The sequence below is a fragment of the Monodelphis domestica genome, chromosome 5 (assembly GCF_027887165.1).
Source record: "Monodelphis domestica isolate mMonDom1 chromosome 5, mMonDom1.pri, whole genome shotgun sequence".
Taxonomy (NCBI): Eukaryota; Metazoa; Chordata; class Mammalia; order Didelphimorphia; family Didelphidae; genus Monodelphis; species Monodelphis domestica.
This window is the reverse complement of record NC_077231.1, coordinates 262,523,715-262,551,045: the sequence shown is the minus strand read 5'-3', so window position 1 is coordinate 262,551,045 and position 27,331 is coordinate 262,523,715. Positions and strand designations below refer to the sequence as shown.

The 27,331-nt window shown below is 39.9% G+C and overlaps 1 protein-coding gene across 1 annotated transcript; it reads left to right on the top strand.

The window, feature by feature from the left end:
• MSRB2 (methionine sulfoxide reductase B2) lies at positions 1-23,917 on the top strand. The gene is made up of 5 exons (XM_056800124.1): positions 1-320; positions 5,257-5,351; positions 10,178-10,254; positions 20,548-20,695; positions 23,501-23,917. Exons 1-5 carry the CDS (start codon positions 200-202, stop codon positions 23,603-23,605), a joined length of 546 nt encoding a protein of 181 aa, XP_056656102.1. The 5' UTR covers positions 1-199; the 3' UTR covers positions 23,606-23,917.
• Positions 23,918-27,331: the final 3,414 nt, after the last annotated feature.

Sequence of the window (27,331 nt, the reverse complement as noted above, 5' to 3'; positions counted from 1 at the left end):
ATACGGCCGTTTTTTTTTCCCCCTTGGAACTTGGCGGCTGGAGGCAGAGCAGTGCCAAGCCCGAGCCGCACCAACCTGGGCTCCCCACGGCCCTCCGCCTAATGGCTGGAGCACGCACCATTCTCCGCCCTGCGCCAAAAGGGGCGGATCTGCGAAGAATTCCGGAGGTGCCCAGGCCAGTGCGCCTCTGCTCCGAAATATGGCTCGGCTCCTCCTCCGAGGACTGTCCAGGCTAGGCTGGAAAGATCTGCCCTCTAGGACAGTGCACAGAGGCCCCTGTGTCTGCGTCGGCGGGGGGAGGGCCAGCCACCCGGACGTAGGTAGGACCGGGCGGGCCCTGGCTACCGAAAGGCCCGCACCTCCGGGGGATCCCAGGCGGTCAGGAGACCATCTTGGGGAGCCATGAGAGCAGCAAAGTTGACCCCTAAACCCTCCACTCTCCGCACCGCCCTGGGGCTTCCACCTCCATCCAGTCCCTGTCCCGACGATCCCTCCCCATTTGTCCCTTCCAACTATCCCCTTCCCAACTGTCCCTCTCCAGCCGTCCCCTTCCCTGACTGTTTTCTCCTCCAACTGTCAAGTCCTCAGCTGTCCCCGCCCCGCGGCTGTTCTTACCCTTTCTCCCCAGGTTTCAGTTTTGCTTTTCTCTTTGACTGGCTGTCCTAGTTACAGGTTCTTCGTAGTTTAAGCTCCTCTCTTTTTCTGACAAAGGTGCAAAATCGAATCCTCTTTTCCCCTTGTTTCTCTCTCGGGGTTCAGAGCGCAGCCCTTCTATCTGCCCCTGTGACCTTGCTTCGTATCTTTCTGCCTTTGCTTCAGGCTTAACTTTTCACAGGTTTATGGTACCTTCCTAACTAGACGGTAGCCTCCATCCTACAGTTGGTTCCCATTAGGACTAAGACAAAGCACTTCACATACTTGAATTAGGTCTCACTTAAAGTCCCCCTTTCTGCAAGAAACCTTTCCTGATCCACCTTAAAATCAATGCCGAATTCATCCTGTATGTATTTTATTTCCATATAGTTGTTTGCATGTTCCCTCCTGGGTCAGACTGTAAGCCCTTTGTGCATGGACTGTCTTTTGCCCCACTTGAGTCTGGCACATAGTAGGGGCTTAATGAATATTTATTGACTGATAGACACTAACTACATATTTGTTAATATGACTACTCTGTTCCACCCATGACTGAGTCTGGAATAAGTATCAGAGCATCACTCTCAAAAGGATAATTGGCTGTTCCTTTTTCAAGCAGGTAGTCAATAAACACTTATTAACTACTGGAACTTTTTATCTGGGGATTCAGAGGCAAAAATGGTACCACCTTTGCCCTCCAGGAAGTTACATACTGACGGGGAAACAAGATATAAGTATCTCTATTTCTATATCAACAGATATCAATATATACAAAATGCTTATGGGGACATTTCAGGACAGGCTTCCTGTAGATTGCAAAATGGCATCCCAGCTTGATCTAGAAGGAAATCAGGAATCCCCAAAGACTGAGGTGACAAGTTAGTGCATTTTAGGCCTGGAAGACAGCCAGAGCAAAGGAGATGGAACATCATGTGTGCAGAACTGGACCATAGTGTTGGGAGAGGAATATGTAAAACTTGGAAGTGTGGGAAGGGATCAGATCATGAAGAACTTTAAATGTGAGACAGAAATGCTTACATTTGGCACTAGAAGTAATGGAGAGCTCCTGGAGTTTATTGCAAAAGCCGGACAATATGGTCCAACCAGTTCTTTAGGAACATGAGTTGGAGACCAGAATACCAAACATGGAGGAACATGGAGACCAGAATGCCAAAAAGGAGGCTATTGCAACAGTCCAGACAAGAAGTGGTGACAGCTTGGTCTAGGGTGGTGGCCATGTTCAAGAAATGTCTTGGAGTAAGAAAAAAAATCAAATTTGGCAATTGACTCATGATTTAGGATGAGAGTGAAGAGTCAATGATGACACCAAGGTTTTAATCATTGGTTATTATGAGGAAGAATGGTGGTAACCTTAGCAATGACAGAGAAGTGCAGAAGAGGGGTGAGTTTTCTGGAAAACATAATGAATTCTGCTTTGAATATGTGTTTGAAGTGCCAAGGGAACGTTCAGGTCAAAATGCCTAATGGACAGTTTGTGATGTGGAGTTGGAGGACCAAAGAGAGACTAAGTCTGACCACCTAGAACTAGAAGTCATCTGCATAGAGATAATGAGATTCTGTGGATGAGATTTGTACTTCAAGGAGGGTATTGGACTAGATGACCTTTGAGATCCCTTCTAGCTCTCAAGAATTATTAGTGTTTTAGGCTAATTTTAGCATATTAAATGATGTTTTGATAAGAAGAACTGAAGTTGATTGTTGATGGTTTTATTTTTTAATTTTTATTTAACAGTTGGGGGTGTGTGATTGCATTCTAATAGTCTGTTTAACCTTTCATTTGTGAAGCTATTCATAAATACTTTGAGCTCACAAGTGGACAAGAGAAGGAAGATTTTGTTGAATTTTGAGCTACCTTGTAAATGTGAATGAGCAGTGGTGCTTTCAACAATTAAATCAGCTCCAACATCCAAAAATGTGCCAATCCCATTACTGCAAACGGGGGGGGGGGGGGGGGATCAATATCCATACTCTCCCATTTATATAGTGGAGGATCTTTTAAAAAACTAAACTTGTGATTTCATTGGTACAGGGATGGACCAATGCATTTTAATAACTGCTTTATATTTATTTTTTAATTTTTAAATTTCTACCCATGGTTACACAATTCATATTGTCTCCCTTCCTCTCTTCCCTCCCCACTCCCAGAGTTGATAAGCAATTCCCTTGGGGTTTACATGTATCATTCTTCAAAACCTATTTCCATATTATTCATTTTTGTAATAGAGTAATCTTTTAAGACCAAAACCCCAAATCATTTACCCTAATAAACGAGTGATAATTCATATGTCTTCTTCTACCTTTCTACTCCAACAGTTCTTTCTCTAGCTGTGGATAGCATTCTTTTTCATTAATCTCTCAGAATTGTCCTGCATCAATGCATTGCTATTAGTCTGCTTTTTACTTAGTACCTGCTCTTAGAGTCCCTCCTCACCTTTGTTTTTAAACTCTTACCTTCTTAGAATCAATTCTAAAGCAGAAGAGCTTTAAAAGTAAGGGCTAGACAATAGAGGTTAAATGATTTTTCCATGGTCACATAGTTGGAAAGTGTCTGAGGTCAGATTTGAACCCAGGTCCTCTTGACTCCAGGCCTGATGTCCTATGCACTGTGCTATCTGGCTGTTTCTGTCCCTAAGAGCCTTAAAAACCTTAGTGTCAGAAACATATCTATTACACACACTATCAGGCAGTAGTTTATACTATAAAAAGACCACTGTTTTTCAGGAAATTCCATCTGAAAGTTCCCTTAAATAGGATCCCCCTCAACATCACAGAAAAATAGAATTCCATTTTCAATCATTGGACCTTCTCATAGCTTTACTTTGAGTGGGATACAGCTGTACAGGCAGAGGTGTGGAAATTTTCTTTGGAGCCTCTGACTATATAACCCTCTTGTTAAATGGTTAAGCATTCTACATACTGGAGAATGTGGGGGCCCCTGGAACATAAGCACTTTATCATCTGGTAGAATGAAAGAGAACATATTTGACCTAGAATCCTAGATCATCCAAAATTAATAAATGTATTTGACTTGGGAATACATATCTGTTAGCAAACTCGCCCTCCAAATTGTTGTACTTTAGTTGATAAACATTCTTAGGGAGAAGGGTTCAAATCCTGCCTTAGATGTGACTGAGCAAGTCACTTAACCATTCAGTAGCCCTCCCAACCCGGGCAATTTTCATCTTTGGAGAGAAGGCAGATGGGTACCAAGGATGGCATATTACTTCTATGGTCCTGAGTCAACATCAGTTGACAGAAAGATCAGAGCAGAGTGCCCCAAATATGTGGCAGCAGGAGGAAGATATTATGGAAGCTCCCCAAATTGCTACTAGATAGTACACATCTTAATAATTGAGAGCTGCCTGGATTTATTAACTTTGCTCCCTACTTGTCTACAGTACCTACCCTGATGACCAATGGTACAATTTGTAGATGGACAGTGAGAAAACTTCACTTGCAGACAATAGCTGTACAGTAGAAGTGAGTCTTCTATGGGAGATTTGGGATATGAAATTGACAATAGGGCCTCAACCTCTTTATTCTTCCCAAGTCTGCACTTCACATTTTCTCAAGGTCAGCCCTCATTTCCTCCTTTGATCTAAGCTCTGAGAAAAAAAAAATAGGCTTTCTCCTTGCCAAGGTCAGCCTCTCTATCATCTCCTCCAGAAATGTATGCCTTCATCTCTGTCTCTGCCTCTGTCTCTGTCTGTCTGTCTGTCTTTCTGTGTATGTGTGTGTCTCTCTGTCTCTCTCTCCCCCCATCCATAGCCCCATTTTTATTTTTCTCCCTTCTCCCTCTCTCCTCATGCCCTTCTCTCTCCATCCCCCTCCCTATATGTCTCTGTCTTGATATCTCTCCCCTCTGATGACCTCTCCCCAGTTGCCCTTAGTTTTCCCTCAGAAAACAAAGCCATGGTTGGTTTTGAAAGGGAGATGGGGATATATAGCAGCTTTGCGTTATCTTTCTATAGAATCCCTGTAATAGCTCCTAGCTATACCAGTGATAGGAAATATTTCTTTAGAAACCAATAAGAGAACAGAAGGGGTCAAGTGCTACCCTTAGGTGTTCAGCAAGGATTTATTCCTTTGTTTTTAGTATATAACTGCAACAGGGATTCTCTCCACTACTCACCCACCCCACCACCTCCAGCTGCCTCTAGCAGGGATAGACAACTGGCCTTCTGCTTGTTATTAAATTTCTTATTAAACCAATGGCCTCCTCAAATCATTTTGTACACAGGATCCCTAGTCATTGTGGAGGGTGAGAGTCTGGGAGGAAAGGAACTGAATGTCTTTTTGCTTTTCCTCTAGAGCAGTGGTTCTCAACCTTTCTAATGCCGTGACCCCGCAATACAGTTCCTCATGTTGTGGTGACCCCAAACCAAAAAATTACTTTGGTGGCCACTTCAAAACTGTAATTCTGCTACAGTTATGATTCAGAATGTAAATACCTGATATGCATTCTGTATTCTCATTGCTACAAATTGAGAGGTTGAGAACTGCTGCTCTAGAAGATAAGTAGTGTGCTATATAAGACCATTGGGGGAAAAGGAAAACTTTTAATGAATCATGCCTTTTAAAATATTCTTTTAAAAAATATAGGGCTTCTCAACAAGCATGATGAGCCAGCCACTGACTGGAAAAAGAAACTGACTCCAGAGCAGTACTATGTCACTAGAGAAAAAGGAACAGAACTGGTAAACTACTCCATATGATTTGGGGTGGGGAAGAGCAGGAGCAGTGGGGGGGGGGGGGGTAGGGATGGGGCAGGGTGAGAGGTCCAGAAGGGAGGGAGAGGAAGGAATAGATGAAAGACCATAGGCTTACTGCTGAAACAGACATTAGAAATCAAGTTCCATCCCCTCATTTGACAAATGGAGAGACAAGGTCAAATTCCAGGATTCACATTCAGATCCTCTGACCCAAATCCCATTCTGTTTGCACTGTGCCATGAAATTTTTATCAGATCAGCACCTTAGAGAGAATCTGGTTCAACCTTCTCAGTTTACAAATGAGGAAACAGACCCAGGCTTGCCTGTGATCACATAAATAAATATGGAGAAGAAGTGGGCTCCAAACCAGAGTCTTTTGATTCCAGACCCAGCCTGGAGTATGTGACACTGACTCTTCTTGTGTCAGGTTACGTCTCATCAGACCTAAGAGAATATCAGAGAGAATATAAGAGAAATTCTTGTCTGATAAATCTATCCTCCAATCAAAGCAATCAATTGTCTCCTAAAAGATTATTCCTCCTTATCACTGGATTTTATCTGTATTTATTATTGACAACATCATTTCATCCAGGTTAACTCTGCTGCTTTTGGAGGGGCAGGGAGAGTGGTATGATGGATGGGGTTCAGGACTTCCATTTGAATCCTGGTTCTGCCGCTTTTTAGATCTGGGATCGCATACAAGTCATCTTTCCTCTGTTTCCGTTTCCACATCTGTAAAATAGGGATCAGAATACCTATAGTAAGTGCATTATAAACCTTAAGATCCTATATAAATGTCAGTTATTCTTCTGGCCCTCTAAGATAGCCAAAACAATGTAAATATTTTCCTCATGAGACTTTTGGTGATAGAAGCTGCCTAATTAGACTTGGGTACCGGACTTCTGAAAGGACTACATTATAAAGAAGTTCCCCCTGAGTTAGAGAAAAGCTCTAACCTGTTTACAATTTTACTTTTATATGTCCATGCAAATTCACATGAATGTCTATATAGGTATGCTCCATTTTACAGTGAAAGAGTCCTGGACTTGAAAACAGTGCTAAATAAATAAATAATAATAACTAGCACTTTAGAGTTTGCAAAGCACTTTACATGTGTTATCTCATTTGATTCTCACAACAGCCCTGTGAGATAGTGTTATTATTCTCCCCATTCTACAGATAAAGAAATGGAGGCTACATGAGGTTTAGTGATTTATTCAAGATCACACTGCTAGTGAGTATCTGAAGCAGAATTTGATCTTAGGTGCTCCTGTCTCTAAGTGTGCTCTACCTCTTGTAGCATTGGGCTTCCAGTAGACATTGGTTCCAGTGTGGACCCCTAAACATAGTAGGTATGGAGTAAATGCCTTCTGAATTGAGTTCTAGACCTGGCTAGGTCTAGAATTAAATAATGGGACCTGGGTCAAGTATGTTAACCTGACTCATTTGTTTCTTCATCAATGAAATGTGATAATAATTATCCTCTTAGTTAACATGTTACTGTGAGAGTAAAATGAAATGATTTTTTTAGCATCATCCTCACCCACACTTTATTATTGTTGAAATGCTTTCCTCTGTCCTGATTTATCCAATTTTTGAATGCTATGGGGAGATTTATTGTATTTCAAGAGAAAATTCTATGAAAAGGCAGGGGGGAAGTTAATAAAACCTCCATACTTTGCCCTTTACTGCAAGAGGTTTAGAATAGTGCCTCCTAATGCAGGAGTCAAAAATTATAATTGTCCTCTGCCTACTGTTGAGTGCTTCCAGAGTTTATTAAGCCAGCCCCAGTTCTCAGGTACAGAACAAATGGGTGAATGAATGAATAAAATATTTACTAAGCCTTTACTATGAGTGAAACACTTGGGATACTAATAGTAAAATAAGGCAATCCTGCTCTCAAGGATCTCACACAATAATGGGGGAAGACAAAAACATATGGAAGGTTTCTGCTGCAAATCAGATGGGAAAGTCCCATGATCCTTATGGTGCTGAAGGAAAGCAGATGGTGATGTATCTTCTTTATTGTCAACTCCATCAATAAATCATATCACTTTCTAATGTTGAACCATTTGACAGTGCTAAGGACTTTGGTGGCAAGAACTTTCTTTTCTAGGTCATCATTAGCTGTGGCTGTAGCCCCTGCAGGAGTAGTTGCCAGGCTGTGTCTCCACAGGGGTTGATTTCCCATGAGGCTGAAGGCACTGGGCTGGAAGCATTGACATCCCCAAGGCTTTTGGGCTCAGAGTCCTGGACTTTTTCCATCAGGAGTCCAAGGGGAGACAGCAGTCAGTCGTGGTGGTGGTAGTGGGTGGTTTGATTTGCCTGGCACATGCTGCCTCCTCTCTCGCAGTTTCTTGCTACTTTAGACAGGCTGGTTTGCTTGCCCTAAATGTGGCACACAATTAGTTGCAATTGGTGGGATTGGCTAGCCACAATTCCACAGGAATTGTTTCCCAGGATAATGGTTGTGAGGATTGGGCTAGAAGCAGGGCACCCAGTGGTCCAAGAGGTGCTGCCCCTCCCATGGCTCCTGTGCCTATTTGCCAAATAAGGTGCATAAATACGAGAGAAGAGCTGCCAGATGTTTAGTAGAATAAATTTATGGGTTTCTCAGGCAGATGGCATAGATAACACACCCTGTATGTTTGGCTATTTTACAAAATGAGCACATTCTGTAATCTGAACTTATGTTGCAAATCCATTTGGGATTGATCCTTTTCCATATTCTATATGTGAAAAAAAAAGTATTCCAACTTGTAAGCCCTTGATAAACTTTATTAAGTAAATATCCAGAAAGCCTACAATCTGAGTAACTTATATAGCAGTTGGTGACTTACAAAGTGCTTTCAGTACACCATGGAATAATAATTATAATCATAGCTAACCTTTCTATAGATTTATAGAACATTTTAGGGACATTGTCTCCATCTAATCTTCATAATAACCAAAGAAGTACCAGCCAGTCACTTCTCACTTTTTTTTAAAACCCTTACCTTCCTCTTTGGAGTCAATAGTGTGTATTGACTCCAAGGCAGAAGAGTGGGAAGGGCTAGGCAATGGGGGTTAAGTGACTTGCCCAGGGTCACACAGCTGGGAAGTGTCTGAGGCCAGATTTGAACCTAGGACCTCCCATCTCTAGGTCTGACTCTCAATCCACTGAGCTACCCCGCTGCCCCCCAGTCACTTCTCACTTTTAAGGAGATCAGAACCTTAAATGACAATATAAGATTGTATATGATTAAGGGACACAGTTAAAGGATTACAGGTTACAATGTTATAGGGTAGGGTTACCTGGTATAGGATATCAGCATAGAAAGAGATGACTGTGAATCAGAGAAAATTAAGAATTGCAGACTTAGTTATGCCTTGAAGAATGAGTGAATATTTGAATAGGCAGATCAGAATGATATAGTTGGTCTTCCATTAATTGCTGGAGTATGCAGATTGGATTTTTTAAATGCAAATAAAATACCCTTTTGCTGAATTTCATGAGCCCGGTTGTGAGTGCCACAAATGCAAGAAACTTCCCTTCATTACAAATGCCAATCAATACTCCTGATGGAAGCTCATGGTGGGCCTGCCCATAAAGCAAGGTGCCAGATCCTCTTGGCAGAAGAACCAGCTCTGATTTCTACAGCTAATTTTAGGGTTTGCAGAGGGAAAAAGTCCAAATGTGCCCAGATGGTCTGCTCACTAGGTTAATTTGAAATTGTCCTTTATGCAGAGCACTACAAAATACAGTGGCAAAACTACCACAGGGGCTCTAGATATTTGACCTCTGAGTTTTCTGACTCAAAAGCACATGAGAAGCTCTGAAGCCCCAAGGTGGACTTCCCACGGCTGCTAAGGATTTGACTTTAGGACGTTTGGCTAGCCTCGTAGGGCTGGATCCAAACTTTCTTTCTATGAGTGTTCATCGTTCTCACCTAGCCCTGAACTAGTAACTGAGTGTTTTTAAAGTAACCAATAGAGACTGGGAGAAGGGTCCTATGGAGGAGAGAGATGGCAAAAAGAAGGGACAAAGATAGATTCGCACGTGCAATGGAATGCGGCACATCTTTAATCATTGGTCAGTTTCTCCTATGCCCCAACAGTTCTCTGGTTCTATAGTGAATTCCTCTTAAGATGATAAAGCCTTGTCCCATTTAGTGAATGCAGCTACCAAGTCAATCAACAAACACTTATTAAACATCTCTTAGGCACCAAATACAAAGTTCCCAAAGTATTTGGTCACTCGGAGAGGCCAGCCTATAGTGGACCTGTTTTAAGTATGCAGTATCTTAAGTGCCGCATGGAGCATAGTAAAGACAGAACACCTTCCCCCTTCTCCACTGAGCTATGCCTTTATATATTTATATTCCCACTTTAATTGGGGATTTCAAAGTGCTTTAGCCGGGAGAGCAGATTCCTATTGCATTAGCGCCTTTGGAAGGGAGACTGAAACCTTATAGAGTGGCAAAGGATGAGACTTTAGTCTCCTGCTTTTTAAAACACTTTGAAGTTCTTGGATGAAAGGTGTTATAGAAATACAAAGCATTATTAATGCCATAATTTGAATATTTGGCACAATAAAGACTGAGCTGTAAATAAGCCTGCAGGCTTCTTCTAGAGAGAGAAGGATGCCACATTTTCTCGCCCGAGTTGTTTGGGTTGCCTGTCAGGTTGGCCCAGGGATTCCTAAAGGCATGGCCTTTTTCTGAGTTGTGGCCTTCATTTTTAAGACTTGTCTCTTGCCTTTTAAATATGGTACTGCAGGATCTGTTCCTGACTTGGAGCCTAGAAAGCAACCACCTATCTTTATTTTGCAGCCCTTCAGTGGAGTCCTTTTGAATAACACAGAGCCAGGAATGTATCACTGTGTGTGCTGTGACAGCCCACTGTTCAGGTAAGAGGGGAGAGAGGAGAGATCTCTCCATACCTGGAGAGCTCTGAATGCTCCAAACTCTTGGTTGGTATTGTGTGTGCTGACCTAAAGTCAATGTCCAAACACTTGAAGTCTTTTTTTTTTATTACCCAAATTTGAGAGTTGTTGCAAATAATAGAGAGAATTTGAGCAGAAGTTCTGTCCAAAACAGAGTCCCCTTGAACACTCAGGAGGTGGGGGGTGGGCTGGGGCAGGGGGCAGGGAGAAGCAGTCCATGGTGTGGACTTGGATGGGGAGGAAAATAGCATCTTTTTTTCCTCCACTAACCTCTAACTGAAATTTAGGATATCTTTCAATTATTTATTTTTTTAAATTTTATTTGTTGTTAGTTACATTAAAATTCCCTGGTATCTCTCTCCTTCTCTCCCATCCCAGGACTAGAAAAGACATCAGAGTTTATATATTCACATATATATATACATGCATGTATGTATGTATGTATGTCTTTCCTGCTTCTGTTTATCGGTTCTTTCTCTAGAGAAGGACATTCACAAGTTATTCTTCAAACATTAATTCTGTAGCTGTATATAATCTTCTACTGCTTCTAGTCATTTTGCTTTTCATGATTTCATAAATCTTTCTATATTTTTAAAAAATTAATCTGCTCCTCATTTCTTATGGCACAGGAGTCCTTCAATAATTTAAAAACATTATTCTGAGGAGTCTATAGACTTCTCTAGAATTCCAAAGAGGTCCATGACATGTGAAAAAAAAAGTTAAGAACACTTGCTGAAGGTAAATTATATTCCTTTTACAATATAGTATTATAACATGTGGAAGTTTGATTATTTTTAGTCTAGTTTTGTGTTTTCCTTTCCATGTGCCCAATAATTATAAAGTACAAGCAAGAAGTGTTATTGGACACCTGAAGACAAAGCCAGGAGACTTTTTTGTAAAGGAGAAAAAAAATGTTGTAGGGGGAAACCCATAATGCTCCATTATCATGAGATGAAAACTGTAGCCCTATTGGAGAAAATGGGTTTATAACTTAATTTAAGAAATGTAGTATTTCATGAGAATAGATTTCCCCAAAGTACTTGACAGTGGTGAATACCATGCCCTTTTCTATAGAGTTAAAAGTAAATTAAATTGTCCCTTGATTTCAAAGCCTCTTTTAAGTGAATCAGGATCTGAACTCTCACAACAAAGGCTTTTTGTTTAGACATGCAGGAAACAGCCTAAAAAAAGTAGATTAGATGAACAAGAAAGGAAAACATCTTTGAAGTCCTGTTTTTTAGAACTTCAAAGATGTTTTCCTTTCTTGTGCATCTCCTCTAAATTGGTTTAGAATAAAATATAAATCAAGCCAGCTCTGTGAATCTTCCATTAGACAGTACTTCATTATGTCCCCTTGGCCTTGAACAGATTGGGTTTTCCAGCACTGCAGCTAATGTGGGCTGCATTAGGACTTGGGGAAGGCCAGACCCCTGCCATCAAAGGATGAATGGAGATTAGGATTGATTTTTTCTTCATTCTCATTGATGGGCAGGCCCCTGCCTGGATTCATTTACCCCATCAGTGACTTGTGAGAAATGATCTGAGATGGCAGTCAGCCCTAAAATGATGTGAGGTAATTGAGGCTAAATAGGTTAATTTTTACACAATTTGCAAGTCACATTTCCACAGTGTCATTGACATTGGTTATCCCAGAGATCTAAGGTCTCATAAAGAAGGAGAAACGTGTCCTGAGCACCAGACCAGGTCTAGATTAAAAAATGCCAATGAGATGGGCATATTCCAGGAGCCTGCTTATGAGAGAGGCAGGAAAATAAAGAACATGGTCAACAGATTTTTCAAACGCTTGACTTGCTACTGTATGTTAATGAGATGATTTTCCTTATTTTTTTCATTTTAACAACATCCATGGGCATGGAAAAAAAAAGTTAAGGACTCTTTCCTTGAATGAGTTATCAATTTAAGTCTGTGGGCAGAGCTAGACCTAAGTGTAGTTAAGATTGGCAGCACAGCACATTGAGGGGGCAAAGAGGAGTAATAAGGGGCAAATTTGCAAAAGTATATGTTTTTATTGGCAGAAAACTACCTTTCCTGACTATTTCATGGTAAATTGTGAAAGTTCAAAGCCTCTCTAATTTTCTAAACTATTTGCCTTGACTGGCTTTGTTTGTGTGCCTATTTTTTTCTTGGTGCCTCAATTCCTTTATCTGTAAAGTAGAGATGCAATTTTTTTGTTACTCCTACTCAGACCATTCCTTCCAAACAAGTAGGGCAACTCACCATCCCTTGTACCCAACCTGTCCATTCCATTTTCACTCACTGTCTTTGGATACTTAACCACATTGTTCCCCTTTCCTCTCTAAATCTCCTTTCTCCTAGTCCTACCAAGTTCTGCATCTTTTGGTAACTCTGTTCCTGAACTCCAGCAACTCAACTCTTAGTTGTTCTCAAGTTATTCCCTCTTGTTGTTTAATTCAGCCCCAATCAGATTGTGAAGGGATTCTGGATAAAGGCATGATTGCTGAATTCAGAGTCAGAGGACCTAGATTTGGGTCTCAGTTCTGCAAGTATAACAGCGTGTCCTTAGGCAAGTCATTCTTTGAGCCTATTTCCTCATCTATGAAATGAAAGACTTAGATTATATTAAAGCTCTTTAACAGTTTTAAATTTATGATCCTTAAAGTTTAAGAACTATTTATGTTTCCTAATTCACTGTTGATGAAGTTGCAATTGATCCACCCATTGTGGAGAATAATTTGGAACTATTCGCAAAGGGCTCTTAAACGATGTATGTCCTTTGACCCAATAATAGTGCCACTAGCTCTGTATCCCAAAGAGATTTCCCTCAAAAGAGGTAAAAGGACATATTTGTACAAAAATATATATTGCACCTATTTTGTGGTAGCAAAGAATTGGAAATTGAGGGGTTGTCCATCCAAATGTCCATCCAATGTCCATCCAAAAAAAAATACAATTGTGGTATACAATTGTGATAGAATACTATTATTCTGCTTTAAGAAATGATAAGCTGGATGATTTTGAAAAAAACCTAGGAGTTACATGAACTGATGCAAAGTAAAGTGAGCAGAACCAGAAGAACATTGTACATCATAAAAGCAATACATATATTTTGAAAATCCATACTGTCTGTCTTTGAATCAATGCTGTGGTATTGGTTCTAAGTCAGAAGAGCTGTAAGGGCTAGGCAATGACGGTTGTGACGTTCCCAGGGCACAAAGCTAGGAATTGTCCAAGGCCAGATTCAAACCCAGGAAATTGTTCAAAAAAACGATTCCAAAAGTGTTAGAAGCATAGGGCAAAATATATAGACATATACATATATACATAATATGCACACATAATACAGACTCCTCAGATCGTCAAGAGAAAGAAAATTCAGAGCCATCATTGTGTGTAAACAGAGTTTTGTGTCCCAGGACTATGTTCCCCAGAATTCCTTGAATTATGTGCCCTACTTTGCATCCTCACATTTTGTAAATAAGTTTCTGTCAACTCCACCCTTGAGCTCTGTTCTTCCTGTGCTCTCCTCCTTGCTCTCTCTCTCCTGTGCTCCTGGGCTGGAATCCTCCTCTTTACTAAGGCTATCACTATCCTTTACTTCCAGTTATTATTAATAAGTCTCATATATTATATTACTTGAAGCATTTGGATATTAATTTTTAATCTTACAATTGTCAACCTTCAGAAATCTAATATTAAACACACAAATAAAAAATCTTGTAAGCAGTCAAGGAGTATCCTTTCATATACCTAGAGAAAAGTCAGCATCACTGAAGGCTATTCCTTCTATACAAGATAGAAAAGAAAAACATTAAAATACAACATTCTAAAAAGCAAAGGAAATCAGTTTTTACCCTAGAATAACATATCCTTCAAAGATGATCTTAACTACAAATGCAAAAGCATGAAATATCAGCAAAAGGGAAAAAATTAAGTTTACTCTTCTGAAGGACCCAAAGATAAACAAGGCATTTGACATGCAAATTCAATAAAGGAAAAAAGCTATGAAATATAAATGATCACATAGGCAAGAAAAAAAATAGTTAAATAAATATTCACTTGCTTCTCAGGCTATTAAGAGAATTAGGAGATAGTCTTAACTTCAAAAAAGTTCTGCCACAGAGGGAAAGGGAAGAATTAAATGACTACCTATTAGATCTTTGTTTGTCAGTTAAAATTCCTGTGGTTAGAACTGCACAGAAAATCCCTCAAATAATGTGAAGGATGAAAGGGTATCCAGAAATATATGGTTTCCAATTTGGGCAGGAGAAGAGCCTTACAAGGCTCTCATTTTGGAAGACATCAGGGAAGCTGGGAGAGAATAATGCTGGGGGGAAGAAGATATGTCAAAGTCTCCAGATAGAAAGTGGAAAGCTGACAAAGACTCCCAAGGTGAAATACACCAGAGACTTCACAACAAATTCTGTCAAGAGATGGGGCGCCTTGAGGGGGATTCTCTTCCCTAGAGATGCTTTGGGGGACTACATCTTACCATCCAGAAAGGAAGACTCTAGGTGCATGGGTCTTCCTGACAGAAAAGGAGGAGGAGGAAATTCACAGGGAGGACTTAAGTCTCTTTTAAAAGTGAGACTCACCATGTCTTATGCAAAGGGAAAGAAAAACAACTGTTTCTTTTCTTCATTCTTTTGTTCTGACATAAGAGATGGATATATTGTAGTCTGAGGACTTACCTGAACTGCAGGATATTATGAGAGATGAAAATAATGCCTCGTTTTGATGAAGTCGTAGTTAAGCATAAGAAAACCGCTGGGAACAGTGTAGATGCTGCTTTGGAAAACCTCATAAGGAGCAAGTCCAATTGCATCATTGCAGTATTAGAGGTATATCTCTGAATGCTTAACAAAATGACATCTGAGTAAAAGCTCTGCCAAGTTGGAAGAACTAACTCTAAGCCCAATGAAAGATTGAGGTAGATAAAGCAGGAAGAGCCAGATTCAAATCCTGCCTCAGACATTTACTACTTATGTGATTCTATACTAGTCCCTTAACCACTTTGTGCCATGGTTTCTACATCTTTGAAAATGAAGGGATGGAGCATAATGGCCTCAAAGTCCTATGACGTTCTGATTGTTACTTAAAGACTAGCCTAGCTAAATTTGGAGAGGATCTTTGCAAGGTTGACTAAAGAGGGACAAATTATATATATAATTTTGTGAATTGCTTCAGATAGATATAACTGCAGAAATTCATAAAAATCAATAAAAATTATCTGAGTTATAGAGGAATTGCAATCTGCATTTGTAAAGAGGGTATCAACACAAACTAAATCATGGCTCCATTAAGCTTTGAAACATTTATATCCTATACGTATTCTCATAATCCTTTGATTTACCTTCCATAACTGGACACTACTACAGGATTCGAGATTTAGAACTGGGAGAAACCTGAGAGACCATCTAGTTCAGCCACCTCATTTCATAGATGAGAAAACTGAGACCCAAAGCAGTTAAGATTACTCAAATTGTAAGTGGAAGAGCCAAGTCTCAAACCCAAGTATTTTGACTCCAGATCTAGAATCCTTTCCATTTAATGGTAGCTAAGTGTCTCAGTGATTAGAGCACTGGACCTGGAGATAGGAAGCCCTGAGTTCAAAATAACCTCAAAACACTTACCAGCTACGTGACTTTGGGCAAGTCACTTAACCACCTCTTTCTGACTCAATTTCTAATCTGTAACATGGGGATAGTAAAAGTTTCTACCTCCCAGAGTTGTAGTAAGTGCCACATAAATGTTAGCTATTATTGTTATTATCTCCCTCTAGCAGCTCAGTAAATTGAAGCTTCTCCATAGAAGGTGATTGCTTCTCCATAGAAATAGAAAGATGTTAGAAGAGCATTTGTTCATGCTTATTCAAGCCAAGCATCCTAACTTAGGAGGGAAGATGAGAGTGTAACTCTGAGTGTAACAGTTCAAAGACTTCTACATGCTGTCATCTCCACTATCACTCATCAATCAAGCTTATACTATTAGGAAGGAAGCTATGGATAGAAGTCAGGACTGGAGGTTGTCCTGGGTTCAAATCCAGCTTCAGACATTTCCTAGTTGAGTGACCCTGGGCAAGTCACTTAGTCCTCATTGTCTAGTCCTTACCACTTTTATGCCTTGGAACCAATACATTCATTTTGAGATGGAAGGTAAGGGTTTAAAAAAAAAAAGAAGAGAACTACTCAAAAGGTAAGCATGGTTGAAAGTGGGCATATGTAGACCAAGACGATTAGATACTCCAAAGCCAAATGGCTATTTCTATTTCATAGAAATTAGCTCAATATACATGGAGACTTTCTTCACTGTATTATAGATTGAACAATTTAGATCAAGATGCTGATGCTAGCTTGTATTTTTCCCTCTTGGGGGGGGGGCAATTTGAAAGATCAGTTCTTGAAAACCTAAATTTTCAGTAGTCAGTTAATTCCACAGACTTTTTTGTTAATATATAATTTCTATTTTTAATTTTTAAAAATTCCCTTTTGCTAAATAAGAGCTTGTTTGACAAAATTTTGTTTGTGTGTGTAGTTTTGGTGTTATTGGAAATTGGTTTTCTTTGAAATATCTCATTTGCAAAGTCTGGGAAAAGTATTTCTCAATAAAGAATAAACACACACACACACACACACACACACACACACACACATACGCACACACACCTCTAAGCAAATGGCTTCCAATCAAAAGAAGATAAAGGAAAATGCGTTCACTAAATTTCCATTAAACTAAACCTGTAAGAAAGTTGACTGCCGAGATATACACATAAAATAGGCAGGTGAAAAAGTGGCCCTTTTAGTTAAAGGAAGAGAGGAAGAGATGCAATTCAAAGTTTGCTTAGATCTAAGAAGCATCCTGATGTCACAGTCTCAGCCTTGGTCTCTTTTGTTCATGCTTCTCTCCCCATCCACTCTGTAGGCAAATTTCTAGGCTGGGCTAGAATTCAAACTCGAGATGTCCCACTTGCCCGTGATCAACATAAAAATTGGTCTGAACCATGACAATGGGTTTTAAATAAACAGACTGTCTATCTGACCCTAATAGTGAGAACCAATCACTCTGCCCTCTTTTCCTGATCCCATCCTGAACGAGAAGTGCTTGACATTCCAGACTCATTTGTAAGACTGCAATTATTAGCCTGAACATTGAGTGCCTTCTTTGGCAGCTCCCATTCGCCCAACGTCAAGTCTGGGATTCTTCATTTATGTGTAAGCTTAGGGGAAAGTAATGAGTGGCCATGGAGGCTCTAGAGTCCTGCTTCATAGAGTTGTGTAGCAGCCTTCCTGTTCCAGAAGCCAGCTCTCTGGGTGCTCATGAAAATCGAGTTTTGTCTTTAGTAAATGCGATGTTGAAACTGTCCTTGAATTATCTTGGGGTCATTAAATGTATTTCACCATTTTAAAAAAGGTTCTCCTTAAAATAGATGTGCCTGGAAAGTGTCCCATCGCTTTGGTTTCATGTCATCCTGGTCTGATATATGGGACGGGCAAGTGAATAAAGTATTGCTTTAAACCCTGTTGTGAATTCCAAAATATTACTGAGTTTTTCTGAGATGTGAATTTTATCCTTTACCACAAGGTGTCACTCTGTATCAATCTGGGGGAGTAGGGAGTTGCCAGGATTTGCAATTTAAAATAAATTAGGAATAAATCAGGATAGGTCCAGAATACTCTTACTTCTTACTTTGTGTCACTTAAAGTTTTCCAATCTCTTAAATGTAGGTACAGACCTTTCTAAAGAGTCTTAACTTTTAAAGCCTCCTAAATCCTGTTATTTATGTTGGTTCCAGTCCGGCCTGTCCCATTAGGGCATAAATTCAGATTCTGTTAATTATGTCTACAAAGGACTTATCCCTATAAAACTGTTAGCTAGAAAATTTGGCTTTTTATTGTTGTCTTGGAATTAAGAATTATTTGCAACTGTTTCTCTCTAGTTCTCAAGCCTTAATTTTGAGTATGATTTATCATTTATGAAACCATAATTTAATAAGACAGTTTTTCTTAGTAAACATCAACAAACATGAGCCAATATAGAATATCTGGGAAAGAGCATGATAAAAGGATATCTCCTGAGCCTTTTTTTAAAGGCCAGATAGGATCAGATGAATAATAATAATTCTTGTTTTGAGAATTAGTAGGCATAAAGATGAAGGGAGGGAAAGGGGAAAGGAAGGAAGGAAGGAAGGAAGGAAGGAAGGAAGGAAGGAAGGAAGGAAGGAAGGAAGGAAGGAAGGAAGGAAGGAAGGAAGGAAGGAAGGAAGGAAGGAAGCAAGGAAGCAAGGAAGCAAGGAAGGAAGGAAAGAAGGAAGGAAGGAAAGAAGGAAGGAAGGAAGGAAGGAAGGAAGGAAGGAAGGAAGGAAGGAAGGAAGGAAGGAAGGAAGCAAGGAAGGAAGCAAGGAAGCAAGGAAGGAAGGAAGGAAAGAAGGAAGGAAGGAAGGAAGGAAGGAAGCAAGGAAGCAAGGAAGCAAGGAAGCAAGGAAGCAAGGAAGGAAAGAAGGAAGGAAGCAAGGAAGCAAGGAAGCAAGGAAGGAAGGAAGGAAGGAAGGAAGGAAGGAAGGAAGGAAGGAAGGAAAGAAGGAAGGAAGGAAGGAAGGAAGGAAGGAAGGAAGGAAGGAAGGAAGGAAGGAAGGAAGGAAGCAAGGAAGCAAGGAAGGAAGCAATGAAGGAAGCAAGGAAGGAAGGAAGGAAGAAACAAACAAACAAACAAACAAAAAAGAAACAAAGAGGAGGGAGGGAAGGAAGAAAGGAAGAAGGGATGGAGGGAGAGAGGGAGAGAGAAAGAGAGAAAGAAACAAAGAAAGTGGGAGGGAGGGAAGAAATATGAAAATTTCTCTGTGCAAGACACTATGCTAAGTTCTTTACAAATATCATCTTATTTGATCCTCAGACTAACCCCAAGTTCATAGATCCTATCATTATCATAATTTATACTTGAGGAGACTGAGGCAGGAAAAGATTAAGTGACTTTCCCAGAGTCACATAACTAATAAATGTCTGTGTGTCCCATCTTTGGCTTATTTCATCACACTGTAGGGCTGATAGCTGCTGATTTTCTGTAGGATAACTCAACTTCTCTGTGTTTACAAAAGAGGAATAGACTGTGCGTGGAATTATTTGATCACTTAAAAAACCATATCCCATTTCTGTCTCTTCTTTTAATAAAAAAGTGGGGGGGGGGGTTAAACATAAGCCTTTCTCACAGTCAACTGCCTTACTGGTTTTGATATATTGAAATTAAAAGAACAAATCTTTCCACCCTTCATCTCCCTTTTTCATTACCTCTGGTTTTCCCTTGTTCTATCCTTCATGGCAATCTTTTTAAAGACTGAATGATCCCCTACATGTCAAGCTATTGTAAGATGTAGCTATTACGGAATGTTGAGATAGGTCTCACTGTCGAAGTAACTCTAAACTGATATACTAAAGTTTCTTAATGCTGAATATTGGGGTGGGGGTGAGGAGGAGGAGGAGGACGCGGAGCTCATTTTTAGTCCAGAACTGTGAGATCATCAGTTTAAACTCCCTTCGCTATTGCACGTTGCTCATTAAAAAAACAGGGACTTACTTACAGAGGTTGAGGGGACATGACAGAGGATAGACTCTAAATGAACACTCTAATGCAAATACTATCAACAAAGCAATGGGTTCAAATCAAGAAAACATCTAATGCCCAGTGGACTTACGCGTCGGCTATGGGGGGTGGGGGGGAGGAAAAGAAAATGATCTATGTCTTTAACGAATAATGCTTGGAAATGATCAAATAAAATATATTTAAAAAAAAAACAGGGACTTAGAGAGTTACCTTGGCAACTGAGGAGGTTATATGATTTGCCTATGATCACATGGAAAGTATATAATAAAAGGCAAGATCTAGGAACATAGACTTAGAGCCAGAAAGGACCTTAGAGGTCATCAAGTCCAACCCTTGATTTTACAAATGAAGAAACTGAGGCAAACAGAGGTTACAGTGGTTAAGTGGCTTGCCTGAAGCAGGACTGGACTCCAAGTCCAGAGCTCTCCACATTGCATCACTTAGAATTTAAACCCAGATTTTAGCACTAAGACCAGCCTTTATGCTATCCCACTTTTCAGTGGTACAATGGGAAAAAATTCCCACTCAGATGACTGATCAAGTAAATTACTGGTGTGGGCTAGGGGGAGGAAGTAGGATTTCATCTTATGTTTTGGCTGGGAAGATGAGCGAGCAGAGTGTGCTTTGCATGGCAAGAGAGGACTACTTATTAACAATTTTGGTTATTGTTGATCTGTTCCACAGTTCTGAAAAAAAATTCTGCTCAGGCACCGGATGGCCTTCATTCACAGAAGCTCACGGAACATCTGGTTCTGATGAAAGTAAGACCAGTATCCTGAGGCGTCCGGACAACTCCCTGGGATCAACTCGGGTGGAGGTTGTTTGCAAACAGGTGCATTTACTTTAAAGTTAAACAGAAGTCAAAATGAATGTTTCCTTCTAGCCTTTTTGTTGACATAAAACACATTTTTCATCAGCTACTGGCTTCAAAAGTAATTCCAAAAGGCTCATTTTGTTTGGTGGTCCTAAAGTTCAGAATTAAAAAAAATTTTTTTCAAGTGATTCTAGTCCCTTTTATATAGCTCTCAACACTGGAAGTAAATAAAACTACGATGCCTTCTGAGACACCTTCTCAAACAGCATCTCTCCCACTTCAGCCTTCCAAAGGAATCAGGTTTGGGAACAGACAGGAAATTAAAGTGGTCCCTTCCACCTTCCCCTCTCCCCTGGGGTTGGTTAAAGATAAGCAGCTAGGATGAAGGCTTTGCCATGGTACCTGAGCCTAAGCCCTCATATCAGCACTAAGGAGGAATAAGCCAAGTTCCTAGAAGAAAGAAACTATAGTTGACTTTTCTAAGAGTATAGACATGAAACTCTTTTCATCTGTGTTATAAGAATCTTGTGGCTGGTCAGCCTTAACCAGGGTTGTGTGATCAATTAAAGATTCCTTTGGAAGAGCTAGAAAATTGGTAATGTTTAGATTTAAGGAAATCTTGCAAATCAATACAGAGAAGAAGCCAACAGATAACCAGAAAAGAAATCAGAACCTAGATCTTCCTGTCTCCGAGCCAGACTTGCCATCCTTGGCTATTGGCCACTGGCCACCTTGAAGGATGTCATGTTGTTAAATACTCTGAAAGTCCAAAAAGAAAATATTAAAAGTAATTGAACTGAGAAAAGTAGTACAGTCCAGTTTAAAACAATATATTGAAGGTAGCTAGGTGGTACAGTGGATAGAATGTCAAGCCAAGAGTTGGGAGGACTTGGATTCAAATATGGATTTAAGACACTTCCTAGTTATATGTGACCCTGGGCAAGTCACTTCACCCAAATTGCCTAGCCCTTGCCACTCTTCTGTGTTAAAATTTATCCTAAGACAGACGGTAGGGTTAAACATATATACTGAAGAATTCAGAGGGTCACAGATGGAGAGACATTAGATTTGGCTCAGTTAATAAACAGCAAGTACCTTCTGTGTGCCAGGTACTGTGCTAAGGGCTAGAGATGCAGAGACAAGCAAAAGACAACTCCTGTTCTCAAGGAGCTCACAGTGTAATTTACGTCCCTAGTTCAAATCCCATCTTTTACAGATGGGGAGACTGAGGCAATTCACACAATACCTCCAATGCCTTGCACATAGTAAATACTGTATTAATCGTCCCTACCTGGCGTGAGACCAAAAGAAGGTAAATGCTTTTCCCATGGCCACACAGGTGACAACGGACCGGCAGGCAGAGCCAATATTTAAATTCAGTTGCTATGACGACACATTTATAGATCCATCTTTCTACTGTGTGAATGTGTGGGTTCCAGAAGCATCCCTATGCTGTGGCCAGTTGTTGAACCTTTTTAAGGCACAGAGTTGCCATTTGAAACTTTCTGGAGGTGGTTCTGGGAATTGGAAGATGGTAGTATTTGGCATGGTGGCTAGAGTGCTGAGCTTAGAATAAGAACTAGGTTCAAATCTTACCTAGTTAGGTGTGTGACCCTGAACCTTCCTGAATTTTTCAAGTCCTAGGTTTCAGTCTGCACTGTTGGAAAGGAGCTCCCCAAAGAGAAAGGCTGAAGGGACAGTGTTTACTCTTTAGGAATACGTTTGGTACCAAGTTGCACTGAAGAGAGTTAAGAGGACCTCTGTGCCAAGTCATCACTGTGTTCCTCTAAATCCATCCCACTTTAGGGAATTCACTTTATGTCTGTGAGCTCATTTTATTTACTGATGATGGTGGTGATGGTGACAGGGATGGTGATGGTGTTACCTCATCCAAACACTTTGCCAAGGTTTACTAAACACTATAAAGTCCTAGGGTGGTACCAGATACTCTCTAAGGTCCCTTTGAGCTCCCCATCTTTTAGGCTAATTTTCCCACCATTCTTCAAAAGGCAAACATTTTTCTATGACAAAAAATGCACAAATATCATTTATAGCAATTATAGTGAGCAATCTGTACCACGAAAAAAATTTGCAACAATGTCATTCCTTCCCTTCATTGCAGAGCCAGAGGGCCATGTGTATGGAAGACCATCGGACAGAGTCGGTGTGTCAGTCACTATTATTGAACTGCTTTTCTCCTCTTTTTTCAATCTTTGTTCCAAGGGATGACTCACTTGCTAGGAGAAACAATTCCTTCAAAGAGCTGACTGTCACATTTTCAGGATGAGCACTTATACCTTAGAAACCAGCAAATGCTACAAATCGGAGCTTGATTTATTGTTTTGTGGAGTATCTGGACTTAAGAAAGTGATGGAGAAATTGTGCATGATGCAGATGAGAAGGGTTTTAGTGATCAAAGAGCCTTGTTGCTAAGCATTTACCAACACACTACTGTGGGGGCAAATATATTTGGAAACAAAAATGATATCACAACAAAAGATATCAGTAAACATTTTCTTAGAAACCACTGATGTTGGGCAGTTCTATGGTTCAGTGGATCACATGTCAGGTTTGGAATTGGGAAGAGATGGGTTCAAATCTGACCTCAGACACTTCCTAGCTCTTTGACCCTGGGGCAAGGCACATAAGCCCAATTACCTAAACTTTGTCCTTCTTAGAATTGTTGCTAAAACAAAAAGTAAGGTTGTTGGAAGATTTTTTTTTAAATTTAAAAAAATAGGCATGTTTTTATCTAAATGTAAACTTTAGAGCACATTTCTGGTTACTAATGATGAGTTTTTTGGTGCTGGTTTTTTTTGGCAGTGTGAAGCTCACTTGGGCCATGTTTTTCCAGATGGACCTGAACCAACTGGACAGAGATTTTGCATCAACAGCGTGGCACTGACATTTAAACCAAGTTCAAACTGATCAACCCAAAATCTGAAGAGACAAAACATGGCTTAGGGGAATTGATGCTGTGTTTAGAGTCAGGGGAGGGGCAGGTTTGAATCTAACCCCTGACACCAGCAGTGTGATCAGGGGCAAATAAATCTCTCAACTTTCCTGAGCTACAGTCAGTTTCTTCATCTGTAGAATGGCTGTACTACCTACTTTAACAATTGGTGGGAAATTAAATGACATCTTTTTATGTATTTTGTGAACTTTAAAGGACTCTCTAAGTGTTAGCTATTATTACACATTTTCTTAATAGTGAATAAATGAAAAGGCATGTATTAAGCACTTGCTGTGTGCCAGGCACTGCATTAAGCACTAAGGATAAAATGCAAAAAGTCAGGTAATCACTGCCCTCAAGAAGCTTCATTCTACTAGGGGTAGACAACATATATAAAGGAACGGTGGCCAGGGATGGCTTTTTTTGACCAAATGAGATAACAGACATGAAGCATTTTGCAAACCTAAAAGCCTTATATAAATGCTAGCACTATTAATAAACCTATGACTGACAGGATCACCCTGACAGCTCCTTTTCTACCCAGTAGTTTTGTGGCTGCCTTCAGAGAAGTGAGATGGATTAATGAATGACCTTGTAACTGAATGCTACAGACTGTACAATGCTGCAGATATGTCATGCATAAACCCATCAAATTCTGCTTTCTCTGGCCTTAAAAAACTGTATCATATATATTTGTCCAGCTGTGTTTGTGTTCACCATTAACAATTCTTTATGATTCTGTTAAAGAAAGTATAACTCACTCTTAAAGTCCACAAACGGGATTTCCTGAACATCCTTTTATTCATTCAAAATCCCTTGGTGCCACTTTCATTAGACTTGGCAGTAGCAAAGACAGTGTCAATTAAGGTTCCAAGGTCCATTTTTCAGATTCTTTTCTAATCATTGAAAGACAAATCACTTCTTTCTTTTTACAAAAAAAAAAAATCCTTGCCTTCTGTCCTACAATCGATGCTAAATATCAGTTCCAAAAAATGTGGTAAGGGCTAGGCAGACGGGGCTAAGTGATGAGTGCCCAGGGTTTCCACCCATCTCCAGGCCTGGCTCTCTATTTACTGAGACACCTAGCTGCCCCCAAATGACTTATTTCTGAGATGTGTATTCCTCATTGAAATGAGAGAAGCTGGACCATTCACTCCAAGCTGGCTGAGTGGTGTGAGTTGAATGAGATTTTCACCCAGACTGATGAAGCTAGATGGGCTTAGAACTATTTTCCAATATTGAGGAATGATGGCACAGGACAAATACCTGCATTCCCCCAAACAGTTCAATAACCAATAAATGGACCATCGAATTAGGAGAAAGCATATGACGTCAAAGAAAGGGCTGCTGGGTTGGCCACCACTTCTTTTGGTGGTTGAGTTGTTTCTGTTAACTTTTAATACAATACAGCCAACTGCTCTGGGCATAGAGTTGAACTAAAATATAATTTCTTCCCTTGAGAGCTTTACCAGCTAGTATGGAGATATGATCCAATTCAAAAACATTAAATGCCTGCTCTGTACCAGGCATGGTGTGTTAAGTCTTGGCAATAACAATAATAAAGAGAGTTCCTGCCCTCGAGGAGTTTATACCCTAATCTAGAGAAACAGCATACAAAAGGAGCAAGAAAGGGAATATCCAACAGAGCATTGCCCTTAGCCTCTTCCATTGGCTCTTCATGGCTTTATGAAGCATTTATGTGCAAGGCAGCATGGAGAGAAAGGAGTGAGCAAACACTGGTCGCCATATAATAACTTGGACTCTGATCATCTCTTCCCATTCCTCAAGTACTACAAACCTTCAAATACTTTACTTATCATCAGATCATGGATTGAGAACTTGAAGGGAACTAGAGCAGTTCATCTACTTCAAGCCCTTCCATTTCCAGAAATGGATATTTAAGGGAAAGTGAGTGCTTTGCTCGAGATCTCATAGATCATATAGTTCTTTCACTTGTTAGTGACCTTATTTGATTTAGTGACTCAGGTCTCCCAGGTTATATGGTTCTTTCACTAAGTCGTTTAATCTTTCTCAGCCTCATCTTCCAGTATAGAAAGAGGGAAGAGAGGTGGGACTAGATGATCTCTGGATACTTCTAAAAGATCTCTGGATACTTCTAAAAGACTTTTAATACTTTCTGATTCAAAGATTCTCAAAGTAAAAGCAATAGAATAATAGCCAACAAGATTCTTTAATGTGCTTTGTATTTGTTACTATACTACTTTCCCCCACACTAAATAGTTTGTCAAGATTTAACCTACTGGTCTACCAGGCTATCTGTCTTTGGGAACACATTTTTTTAACTGATCTGTTTCCTAAACAATAGGAAACAGCTCTTAGCCCCTATCTGCTTTGTCATTTTAGGTGAAAATCTCTGTGGTCATATTATTCAGACAGACAACTTGGTACGAATGAATGGTCTAACATCTTATAGCAATGAGCAACACAAACTTCAGAAATATATAGAAATTATGTGAGTTGTCATTCCCTTCCCAGAGTTCTCTTTTATATTTGTCTGACCACTAAATGACTACTTTTTACTGTAATCTCAGCTGTCATTGAATGTTGTCTGTCCTAGTGGATTTTCCATGTAACAAGGAACCTCCTTGCCAAATACTTCCATTGTTAAAGTGGAACCAGGATGTGACTTCCTGAGTGTAATAAATTTGGAGGATCCACAATCTAGCAGATGTGAGTTTGGAATTATTTTTTGTGAATTAGCCAGGACCTCTATTCTCTCCAATTAGGGTTCCTTAAAAAGATGACTTACATTTCAGGTGTAATAGCATAGGATAGAATTTAAACTGCTTATTCATGGACTGGGAGTATTTATTTTTTGGTCTTTATATGCCTAATTTCTAGCACGGTGTCTGGCACATACATGGAAAGCACTTGATAAATGCTGGATGGCCAGTTGACCAATTACAAAACAATTTTAAAGCTGGAAGGATCCAGAGTAGAAAACTAAGTGCAAACCCCTCATTTTTATAAAAACAAAACAAAAACAAAAAAACCCAGGGAATTGCTTAAGTTAAAATGTGACTTTGGTTTTTATATAAACATAATCACAGAAATCACCAAAAGTTTTCTTTTTTGTGATAGCCAGAATAGACAGAAACATTTAACCATGATGTGACCATGTCTACACTGAGATACCGAGGAAATATGCTATGTCAGATTATTGTCTACTACTCCTTTGCATGGCAAGGGTGGTCTTCAAATGGTCATGTTGCTGAAGTCCTTCAGACTTTTTTTTAGGAAGAATTAAGTCAGCAGTGACCCTGGGCAAGTCATTTTAACCTCAATCTGCCTTAGTTTCATCCTCTTTAAAATGATAAGAGTAACATCCACTTTCCAGGTTTGTTGTGAGGTTAAAATGAGATAATATTTGTAAAGCAGTGTGCAAGCCTTAAAGTGTTATATACATGCTAGCCATCATTATTATTGATATTCAAAAATAAGGGGGCAGATAAGTGGATCAGAGGATAGACAGCCAAGCCTGAAGACAGGAATTCCTGGGTTCAAATATGACCTCAGACTCTTCCTAGCTATGTGACCTTGAGCAAATCACTTAACCTCAGTTGCCTAGCCATTACTACTCTTCTGCCTTGGAACTGATTTTGACTTTGGAACAGAAGGCAAAGCTTATATATTCTGAGCTCTCCAAATATTATGAAAATGTAATATATAAAAATAATATA

What these genes read in the sequence shown, in the direction of transcription:
- MSRB2 (XM_056800124.1), top strand. Translation starts at nt 200, where the DNA reads ATGGCTCGGCTCCTCCTCCGAGGACTGTCCAGGCTAGGCTGGAAAGAT. An exon ending in GGCCAGCCACCCGGACGTAG is followed by an intron (nt 321 to 5,256) that starts GTAGGACCGGGC and finishes TAAAAAATATAG; the next exon opens with GGCTTCTCAACAAGCATGAT. An exon ending in TGGAGGTTGTTTGCAAACAG is followed by an intron (nt 20,696 to 23,500) that starts GTGCATTTACTT and finishes TTTTTTTGGCAG; the next exon opens with TGTGAAGCTCACTTGGGCCA.